The sequence below is a fragment of the Danio rerio genome, chromosome 9 (assembly GCF_049306965.1).
Source record: "Danio rerio strain Tuebingen ecotype United States chromosome 9, GRCz12tu, whole genome shotgun sequence".
Classification (NCBI taxonomy): Eukaryota; Metazoa; Chordata; class Actinopteri; order Cypriniformes; family Danionidae; genus Danio; species Danio rerio.
Genome location: NC_133184.1, coordinates 49,925,026 through 49,937,217, shown reverse-complemented (window position 1 = coordinate 49,937,217; position 12,192 = coordinate 49,925,026). Strand labels below are relative to the sequence as shown.

The 12,192-nt window shown below is 33.4% G+C and overlaps 1 protein-coding gene across 1 annotated transcript in view; it reads left to right on the top strand.

Annotated features, from left to right (window-relative positions):
* The first annotated feature begins 760 nt into the window (after positions 1-760).
* Positions 761-12,192, top strand: part of arpc2 (actin related protein 2/3 complex, subunit 2) — a 49,213-nt gene continuing 37,781 nt past the window's right edge. Inside the window, 3 exon segments of the mRNA NM_212699.1 lie at positions 761-952; positions 5,190-5,224; positions 8,996-9,108. Coding sequence (NP_997864.1) covers positions 879-952; positions 5,190-5,224; positions 8,996-9,108 — 222 coding nt within the window. The 5' untranslated portion in view covers positions 761-878.

Sequence of the window (12,192 nt, the reverse complement as noted above, 5' to 3'; positions counted from 1 at the left end):
AACCAGGCTTGAGTAGGCTACTAGCCTAAGTGCTTTTGGACCATATTAACCAGGCTTGAATAACTTAGTAAGTGTTTTTGGACTATATTAACCAGGCTTGAGTAGGCTACTTGCCTACGTGCTTTTGGACCATAACCAGGCTTGAATAACTTAGTAGGTGTTTTTGTACCATACTAACTTCAACTGATCGCTTGATTCTATGGTAGCTAGCTTTGCGAATACAACAATTATAATAGCTAATATGAACAAATGATCTAATACTATAACTACATAGTCTACTGTAGAAACGAAAAACCTAAATATACTACATGGTTTATTGCAGTTTATCAGTTCACGATAGTTAATACTACAGTATGCTCTATCATTTATTACCTAATGTTGTAAGGCTAATATATTTGCTTTATAGAGGACAAATAAAGGCATTGAAATTTACAAAAACGCTGTTTTATGTTTCTTTAGGTAATTTCTTTAAGAAATAAGGAATAAATAATACAAATGCAATGTGATTTTAAAACTCCTTATTTAGTAAGCAAATCACGATAACAGGAGGAGTTGACACGTCATGGGATTTTATTTGGTCATAAAGTGTGGAAACGATTCATGAACAAAGTAAATAAAAACATCCTGAATGTAACCTAGAAGATTTTTTTTTACTTGAAAACGCTTAATTTTGGTCAAAAACATTTTGTTTAAATGATTAGCACATACGATCAGGCGGTGACGCGGGCAGCCCGCGGGTCTTTCGAGTCAATGCGGAAGCGGCCAGAAGTCCAGGAGCAGGAAAACCAAAACGATTGTAGCAGCGTTGTAGAAATAAAACAACATCAACTCTTATATTTTTAATTGCACATAGCCATTTAACATTCACATAAATCATCATGATTTTGTTGGAAATCAACAATCGGATCATAGAGGAGACTCTCAGCCTCAAATTCGACAGCGCGAGCAACGGGTAAGAGGAAGATCTTCCTGTCTCAGTCACATCGCTCATATAATGCATGCAGACTTTAACAAGAGACATATTTCATTTCACACCCATATAATAGCACAAAAACACACTCATTATTGATTCAGTTCTGAATGGCAATTCGCTGTTTTTCACGTTGGAGGATTGAAGCATCCTGTATGGGGTGTGTCCAGCAGTATATGTCACATAGAAAACCTTTAATGATTATTTCAACCTTTATATAAACCTTTACTTGTGGAAACGAGATCGACATGTTAAGTTACTGCGTTAAACAGTTGAGTAAATTTGGCCACTGCACGCTTCGCCTCCGCCGACCTGATTTCTGGAAATGTTTAACGTTAGTCGTAATGCAGATTTCAGGCACTTCCTGTTCGTGTATTTCAGCCGAATGCATGTCGCTGCAGGAACAAGCATATTAGCACTTCTTTTCAGACCCGTCTGTGCACGATTTGCTCGTGAATACTCCTCTAGCCCTTCATTTTTCCCTTCAATGTGGGATTCTGCGCGTGCTTGAGCTGGAACGGTCGCGCGCATGTGAATAAACACACATTCTGATTTATTTTTTAATTAAATTTTTTTACTTCAGCTTTATTTGTATAGCGCTTTTACAATGTAGATTGTGTCAAAGCAGCTTCACATAAATGGTCATAGTAACTGGATCAGGGTAGTTCAGTTTTTAGTGTTTAAGTTCAGTTCAGTTTAGCTCAGTTCAGTGTGGTTTGAAGTCATTATTGAGTCATTACGGTGTGCTTAGTTTGTGGATATTTAGCTTTAATGAATAAATAAATAAATTGCTCGTTATAGCTTTTAAAGGAGGGTTTCGTGCAAATACCTTCTATTATTCTGTCATTGTTTACATTATTATTACTGGAATACTTGATTCTGATTGGTTAATCACTGCGATCTGTCGCTCTAAATTAGAGATGCCCAAACTAGGGCCTGTGGGCCAAAGTTGGCCCATGTTAACTTTTGATTTGGGCTGACATCCTATCTAAGAAGAGGAAGAATGATAGGGATGGTTTAGAGATTGTCATTTCAAATCTAATGTAAACTTTTGTTTGTTTGTTTGTTTGTTTGTTTGTTTGATTTATTGCTATTCTTATTGTTTGTTTTATTGTTAAAAGCTAACTGAGACAAAATGTTTTAATTAAATGGTGTAAATTAATCAGATTTAGTTTAAATGTACATACCGTCACCGGACGGATAAAGGACAAATCAATGCAAAGGCAGATTCTGCTTGACTAGTGTTTTCAGCATTGAACTCCACTGTTATAATGTGATTTTTACTGCGGTAAGTTTTCATTTAAAATTTTTTACACATTCATTAATATGATATAAAGTAATGTTTACCAATAAATGGCAACTTTAACATAAAATAGTTTGGTACATTTACCTTCAGCCCATGGTTCTCAATGATATTTGGTTTTTGGCCCTTTATACCAAAAATCTTGGGCACTACTGCTTTAAACAAAGCAGAAGGGGCACTTTGTTTCCAGAAGTTTAAGCTATATTCATTTTAAGCATAGAGTTATGTCTCAGGACTTATTTTTTATGATTACATCTTCATTCATTCATTTTCTTTTCAACTTAGTCCCTTTATTAATCCGGGGTTGCCACAGCAGAATGAACCGCCAACTTATCCAGCACATGTTTTACGCAGCGGATGCCCTTCCAGCTGCAACCCATCTCTGGGAAAATCACATCTTCAGTATCTGATATATTACATCTGATTACTACGTTGTTGATTTATTTTGTGCAATGTGGCTTTTGTTTTTGTTTTGTTGTCTCTCTCCCTCTCTTTCTCTGTCATTCCACAAGACATTAGCTGCATTTCCATTAGGGCTGCACAATATATCTATTCAGCATTGATATCGCAATGTGATCATTCTCAATAGTCACTATGTTGAGTCTGGATTATAATTGAAAATGTACCGTTTGTAACTTTGAAAAATGAATAGTGATTAATTTTATGAAATTGTTTACAAAACGAAGACTATACAGTCTTATTGTACACATGATTATGCAATTTCTGAATATCTGAATACATTTTGACTCCTCTGAAAACACTAAAACTCTGTTTATTTAATTAGCATATATTTCTTTATTGAATTTATCTATGCATGTGGATTGTTTATTATATTTTATGCACTCCCCTACAGAGTCTTCTCAATCTATTTAAAATTATAGATTCTTTACAAACATTTGTCAAACTCATCTAGAGAAATTGTATTCATATCGCAGTATATATATATATATATATATATACATGTATGTATGTATGTATGTATGTATGTATGTATGTATGTATGTATGTATGTATGTATGTATGTATGCATGCATGCATGCATGCATGCATGCATGCATGCATGCATGCATATATATATATATATATATATATATATATATATATATATATATATATATATATATATATATATATATATATATATGCATATATATATATATATATATATATATATATATATATATATATATATATATATATATATATATATATATATATATATATATATATAGCCGAATTAAAAAAAACACAATGTGTAATTTTTACAATATTGTGCAACTCTAGTTTCCATCCACCTATTTTTTTTTTTTTGCGTATTTATGAATATCACATTTAAAAAGGTCTTTTTAAGACTTGTGGTGACTTATCGTGTGGTGATTTCTGTGTGTGACAGTGGTGGTCACAGGCTTTTAGTTAATAATCTCTTCATGATTTTTTGTATTTTTTTTTACTTCAAATCCAATATTCTCTGTATCTCTATGAGAGAAAATGAATGTAAAATAAATAAATAATACTTCTGAATAGAGCTGGACGATATGGCAGAAATGCAATCTCCATAATTATTTCTGTATTGAAAGATAACCTTTATATATATAAAATTATGTATGTAAATTTTATATATATAAAATATAAAATTCGGTACATCTCTAATATCCGCACACTTCTCATTGATGCACATTTGTGCTGTGTGATTAGGCCAATATACAGTTAAAAAGTCCAGACCTTATCATTGTTATTTACATAAATGTTATTGCGATTCGATATGTTATTATTTATCGGCCCAGCCCTACTTCTGAAATCAGCATTACTGGAAATGTGGATGGACAATTGGACTCTAATGCAACTCTTAAAGAATGTTGAATTTAATATACATGTTGTGTATTGTATAAATGGTATACGCATTCATTTGGCCATGTACTTCACTTTGTACTTAGTCTAATAATTAACTGCAAATCTTGCAAAAATAAACCACTTCTGCATTCTTGGTCAGTGGTCACCTTAGATGACTGTTCATTGTCCCTTACTTGTTTTCCTTATTATTTCCGTAAACACATCCTTTTATATATTTGTGGGAAAGAACACTATCATTTGGATCAATATTTAAATTAGAGATGCCCTAATGAGGATTTTTTATTTTTCATTTGTTTATTAAACTTTTACAGATATAACAAAGTATTTTTACAGAGAAATTTAAACAAATATTATTCCCACCCCTACCCTCGACGCAAATTAAAATTATATTAGGAGAAAAAAAAAGAAAAAAAAATTACGAATGATAATAACAAAAAAAATTGAAAAAATAAATAAAAACTATTAAGTAAATAAAATAAATAAATTTTATATATATATATATATATATATATATATATATATATATATATATATATATATATATATATATATATATATATATATATATATATAATAAAATAAAAATTACTGAGGATTTTTAATGGTTTATAATTACCATTAAAAGACCATATTTTGGAAGCTGATAAATATAAATATTTTAATATGCTAATTGCTTGGGCTAATTGCAAAAACAAAAGGCTAACAAACACAATAGACAACTAATATATTAATTTATATATTTTAAAAACACGTAAAATGCAAATCCTACTCTACGCAAAATCATTTACTGATACTGACATGCTTGCTGATATATTGTGTGTCTAAACTTTGACCAAAATATCCTTATTCTTCTCTGCTTAAATGAGATTTTCATTTACCGACAACTTTTTTTGATGATGTTCAATTTTATTTAGCGCTGTCCTGTATTTTTAAGTGGCAAGCAAATGCATTTTCAACTTGTGTTGTCAGACTGTACTTTAATTCTTCTGTCATTTTTTTTTTGCATTATGTTTAATTTTAGCAGATCATATATTAACTCACAAAACTCTCTTTCCTTTTATTCAGGAACAAGCCTGAAGCAGTAGAGGTTACATTTGCAGGTAAGATTATGGCTGACTATGTTTGTTCCACAAATGAGCTGTACTGTACAATGAAGTGTATAAGGACACAATAAAGGACCCAAATATACCTAATGTGAAATTAAAGAACACACTGACATGGCGTCATTTGAAACAATGTTAAAAGTTCATTTGAAGTTGTTTTTAAGGAGTTTAAACAGCATGTTGTAAATTGGGGAGGATTTATGTTATTATTACCTTACATGTATTGTATTGTGCACACTCACAAACACTATTAAGGATGTTATGGATGCAGTGTATTGCATACTGGGGGTATCCCAGTATGCGATACTGTGTTATTACCACTTTGTTATTACTAGGGCTGCTTGATATAGGAAATATCACAATATTTTGTTCTGTTATTGTTATAATATATAGCTATATATTTGACCATATGACTTGAATATCTTTCTTTTGAAAGAACTAATACATTTAGATTGATTGGGATGATTTTGTAGGGGGGAGAATCTGTAAAAATATAAAACCACAATCTTCTAGCAATAAACCATCTACTAGCTAGATCAGTACAGTAAAGATTAGGATGCAAATCATATAAATATTGTTTTTATGATTTTCTGAGGAGTCTAATGGCCCGTTTCCACTGAGTGGTACGGTACAGTTTGGTAATTTTTTATGGCCATTTCCACTGTCAAATGGCTTGTTTCCACTGACTGGTACGGTACGGTTTGGGTGAGTACTGGTCACCTTTATCAGGCTTGCGTTTCCACTACCAAGGGTACCCTTTTGTTAGGCGTGGTTGTATGACAGAAAGTTTCAGTCGACGTCATGCTCGCTCGAATAAATGTGTACAGTCAAGCTTCACGGGTTGCTTACATATAATATGAGAAGCACTTCTCACGAAACATGCTTTATACACCTAAATACTTGTCTATAAATGTTTATAACTAACCTTTCTATAAACAGGATTTCATTATAACTGCAGATTAAGGACAGTGTGAAATAGGCAACTGTAACATCTACAATTATATTAAATAAATATATAAATGAACATTTATGAACACATATAGACCCTTACAGTCTATGATATATTATTAATTACAGTAAAACTACACGCATCATACATTTAGTACCTATTTGAGTTCAAAAACACACGCAATATAGCCCACAGTCAGCACAAACCTCTCATCTGTTAGAGAGTCATTTTGTCATTCCTTGTTCATAATAGTCCAAAAGGCGATGATAAACATGGCGGTTCGTTCATGATTCAGGTTGCTAAAATTTGGATCCTGAGTTTTGTCCGGCTTCTCCTTTTTTTCGCGCGTCACTCTCGTGCTTGTCCTTTTCTTTCTAAATGGATCAGATGACGGAGACACTTCAATAATCACGCACACGTTATTATCATCAGCTCAAGAAGTTATACCGAGTATAGAAGTGAAAACGATAGAAGTAGAAAGCGAATACCGCTCGCACTTTTACACGGGCTCGTAAAGCAACAACAGGACACGACAGATTTTTCTTTTTGGCTTTGTGTCTGTTCATCAAGACGAGGACAAGGTTTGTTTGGGCTCGGGTCATCCATGGCTCGTTATTATATGCATATAGAATTTGAGTGCAATGTCTCGGCTGTGTATTAGAACATGGCAGATCCTTTGTTTACATTCTGTCTAGCTCCAGGAGCTCGTGACGTGTCTCTGTAACCAATCAGTGTTCAGCTGCGTGTCTAGCTCCGCCTTTAGTACCCTTTCTCGTTTTTGGTACCCTTTCGAAAGGGTGCCTAAAAAGTGGTACGGTACGGTTTGGTTCGGTACGCTTTGTGACTGTGGAAATGGCCATAAATGTACAAAACCGAACTGTACCGTACCACTCTGTGGAAACGGGCCAAAAAGGAACCAAAATGGAACTGTACCGTGCCATGTTTTGGTTACCCTTTGCAAAAGGTACCTAGCATGACAAAAGGGTGCCAAAAGGTGGAGCTAGACGCACAGCTGCACGCCATTGATTTACAGAGATACGTCACTAGGGCACACAAGCAGGAAAATGAGGCAGGCCAAATAGCCAAGACATTTCATCGTAATACTATATGCATATAATAATGAGCCAAGGTCAAACCGAGCTCAAACAAACCTTGTTGTTGTCATGATGTACAGCCGCAATGCCAAGAAGAACACAATCTGCCGTGTCCTGTTTTTAGTTTTACGAGGCCGTCTAAAAGCACGGTTGGTTTTGTTTTCTCCAGAGATAGATTTTAAATAACAAACATATTGAGCTGATGATATTAACATGCGCATGATTCGGACATCCGATTCTTACAGAAACGGACAAACGTGAGAGTGAAGCGTGAAAAAACAAAGGAGAAGCCGGAAAAAACAAAGAAGCAAATGATTGTTTTAGCAGTCTTAAACCTTAACAAACTGCCATGTTTAACTATTATCATAGTCTTTTGGACTATTATGAACTGATAATGGCAGAAACAGAGGTTTCATGTGCTGGGGAAAATTAAAGATACAGATGAGAGGTTTGCACTGACTCTAGGCTATATGTTGTGTGTTGTTTTTGATCCCAAATAAGGACTAAATTTATGCTGTGTGTAGTTTTGTCTGTAAATGGTAACATATCAGAGTCTGTAAGGGGCTGTATGTGTTCATAAATTTTGCAATCATTAATTTTATGTAATAGTAGTCATTGATCTGCAGTTATAATCAAACCATGTTCATAGAAAAGTTAGTAATGAACATTTCTACACAAGTATTATAGTCTGTTTACACAGTATAGTCTGTTTTGTGAGAAGTGCTTCCCATATGATATGTGAACGACCCGTACAGGTTTACTTCGACATTTCCTCGAGCGAGAATCACTGCGACTGAAACTTTCTGTTGTACACCCACCAAAAGAGTACCATTGTTACCCTTTTAGAAATGGAAACACAAGCCTGATAAAGGTGACCCGTACTGATTTTTACCATACCCTACTGTACTACTCAGTGGAAGCGGGCCATAACAGCAATCAAATACAATAATTAAATAAAAACATGTCAAATATTAGTGCAGTCTTTTGTGTATAAATAATTATTAAACGTACAAACGGTAGGCCTGTCATGATAAGAATTTTTTGTTGTACGATGTATTGCACCTAAATATATTGCGATAAACGATATTATTGTCTTATAGATGCATAATGCTAGTACACTCTTCCAAAGAACATATAATATTACATTACTAAGAATATTTCATTTAAGTATAGTCATTTTAACAATGTAATAATCAGGCATTGGTATCAGAATGTGAAAACACAAATCCTAAACAAACAAATAATAATAATAAATGTTAACAAAAAAGTGCAAGGTGAAAAGTAACAGAGGCTGCGATATCTGCTACCAGATCTATTTATAGTTGTCAGACACCCACATGAAAATATACTATAGTAATTTGTAGTGAATACTATAGTCTTTTTTTAACCTTACTGACATCTCCATTAGAGATAGACTTGCACAACCAGCTAAAATGTTGCTAGAATTGGTGTATATTGCATCACTAAAAGTGATTGAGGTCATGTCCATGTGTTGTTCGATAAGTCCAACATTGCTTATATTGCGATGTGACTAATGCGAATGATCACACTGCAATATATAGGGTAAAATTATAAATTGTGCAACCCCAAGTTATTACTATGCACATATTATACAATGCATGCTCACATGCATTATGCATCATAACGTTGTAATAGCAGAAGTGTTTATTTTACACTACACTAATAAATGCACCGTTACTGATATAGCATGTGTTTTTGCTACAGACTTCGATGGCGTGCTGTACCACATCTCCAACCCCAATGGAGACAAAACTAAAGTCATGGTCAGCATCTCTCTCAAATTCTTCAAGGAGCTTCAGGAGCACGGAGCAGATGAGGTAACGAGGAGATGAACACAAAATCTGCTGCATTTCATTCGAAAATCACTACAAATAGATTGGAAATTATTTTTTTTTTAGAAATGAACCTATTAACGTGGGTATCAAATTCCATTAAAAGAGCACTCTTCCACCCGTCCTTGATGCTCGCATCAAATACCTGTTTGTCATGGGGGCATGAATGAAATGTTCCTGAATGAAAGTGAAACTGCAGTTAAAGTTGAAAAATGAAATGCCTGAAATTACAAATAACTCTAGAGAAAACATGGATAGTGTGGTGATGCAATGATGTTAATGAATCTTTGTGCTATAAAATGTAAGATGGGATCTTAATCATAAAATTGTCTTATTGAGATTATTGAAATCATTAGATTATTGATGTCCATGTGAGCATAGTGACAAGCCCCAACCCTAGAAAAAAGGAGTTCAGTATTTTGATGACAGCCTTTCCACAGTTCTACAGTTAGTAGTAAGCTAATGTAATTTCATAATGCAAACCTTAAATTCATGCTAACCAACAAATGTTTAAAGGAAATATAATAATGTATTTCAAATATATCAAATATGAATTGATGTTTACTTTAAACTTTAATTAAATTTTTCTATTAAAACTATTATTTTTAAAGATTTTGTCAAGTAAAAGTTTCTTTTAGAGTCATCCACCATAATTTTGTGGCTCAAAAGTATTAGTTCAGGCATCGTTTTGGCACCGGTAACGTTTTAAAAGTATCGATTTAGCACCAGTATCGAAATAACCCCAAACGATACCCAACCCTACTGTCCACAGCTCAAAAAATGGGTTTTGGTGTTTCGTGACCCTTTAAGACATTTTCACTGACTAGGAATTTGTTATTTCATTTTATTATAAGCAAATTGACTTTAAAAATGCCTACTGATCTTAGAGTTTGTGCTAGCAGAGCTATGACTCTCTGAGTGAAGCTTTAAAGACTAATGCTAGTAATGAAAATACCAAGACCCAAAGCATGAGTGCTGCTCTTCTGCAAGGTGGTAACATTAAGTGAAGTTTATTTCTAAACTAATTTCGAGAGGATCACGTGCTTGTAATTGCTTGCGGCTAGTCTCGCTTTATTCAATTTATGATTCACCAATCAGATGATTCCTAAGCCACGATAAATACCCTAAGTTCCATATAACAGCCATCTTTGTTTTGAAGAATCCCCCCTTCCACCCCTAATCCTTCTCCTTTCCTAGTTGGGTGGCACGGTGGCCCAGTGGTTAGCACTGTTGCCTCACAGCAAGAACATCACTGGCTCTAGTCCTTACCAAGCCAGTCGATGTGTCTGTGTGCAGTTTACACGTTCTCCCCGTGCTCATGTGGGTTTCCCTCAAATTTCCCGGTTTTCTCCCATCGTCCAAAAACATGCAACTTAAGTTAATTTACTTATCCAGATCAGCACTATAGACATGTTCCTAGTAAGTAGTTATCTCTAAAGAGCAAACACTATCTGTTCATTAGTTACTACAGCAGGGGAGTTCTCGATCTACCTGAGCTCAAACTCCCCTTTCGCCTTTCAAACAGGAGGGAGCCCCGGGCTCGATGATCTTATGAGCTCAGGGCTCTCTCCTGGGACAGCATGCCAAACAAGCTTTATAATCAATCATCAACAAGTGTGAACTCTTGAAAACAAAAAAACCTTACTCAAAACTCTTCTTAATCTTCAAACTAATGATGATCAAACTGGCAACTGTTGCTTTTATTTTCAAAATATTTATTCTGTAATGCAATCTCTTGAAAAGCATGCTGGGAACTACAAATCCATTGGGACATATCTATATTAAAATGTGCTTAATATTACATTTTTTGCAATAAGTAGAAAATATTAAATTATTACAAGTAAATGAATATTAATATTTAACTCTTTCCATTCATTTGTTCATTTTTTTTCGGCTTAGTCCCTTTAATAATCAGGGGTTGCCACAGTGGAATGAACCACCAACTTCTCCAGCAGTGGAGGATGAGTAAATTATGACAGAATTTACATTTTCAGTAAACTATTCCTTTAATAATGTAAACGTCATTTATTTTTGCTGTGTTTTCAGTAGTCACACTTTCCTTTTTAAATGCTGTAGAGGTCTTTTGCTGTCGCTTTTAATCAATTTAAGAAATCCATAATAAATAAAAGTGTTCATTTCTTTTGAATAATTTAAACAATCTTGTAATTATCTTGTGATTTTTGGATGAAATATGAACTGTATAGTTTAATTTTCTTCTTTTTTTTTGTCTGTTCAGAATAATAGTCGTATTTTGCTCAGTGCAATTTTCCACAAGGACGTCACTGCAGGCTACTAAGCAATTTAGCTAGCAGGTTGCAAGACTGCGTCTGGATTGAGTGACGTTTGTAGTGTATTAAGACCATTTCATACATGCAGTCCTGAGTTCCTGAGGATGATTATGAAACACCAAAATGAAGTGGCTAATGAGCTGTTTTATTTCACTGATCCTCTTGTGTCATTCTCACACTGTTCTCGTCTTGTGATTTTTACATGTTTCAGCGCAGGCCGATCACATTTATTCACCATGTAAGGATCTAAAATGACTTGTGGCTTCACTGTGAAACAGGAAGTGTCTATTACTCGCTTTAAATGGGGGAAGTGACATGTTGTAAAAAACGAAACATGAAACATGGGTTCCTTCTTGAATAAACTTAGCTTGAGCTCAGTTAATATTGAAATCAGCTGCTGTTTCACAATGTAAATAGTTTTGTTAAATTTTTTAAATTTAATTTTTATATTAGTTTATTTTGTTTTTAGTTTTTTTCTGATTTAGTTTATTTTTTGCTTTTTAAAGATTTTCCCATTTAAGTTTTTTTTTCAGATTTTTTTTAATTTTTGTTTTATTTTGCTTTTTAAAAATGTATTTATTTTTCGCTTTTTAAAGATTTTTCTATTTAATTTTGTTTCCGATTTTTTTTATTTCTATTTTTGTTTTGCTTTTTAGAAATTCATTTATTTATTTTTTCGCTTTTTAAAAATGTTCCTGTTTAATTTTTTTCAGATTTTCTATTATTATTTATTTATATTTTTTTGCTTTTAAAAAATGTATTTATTTATTTTTTTTTTTTT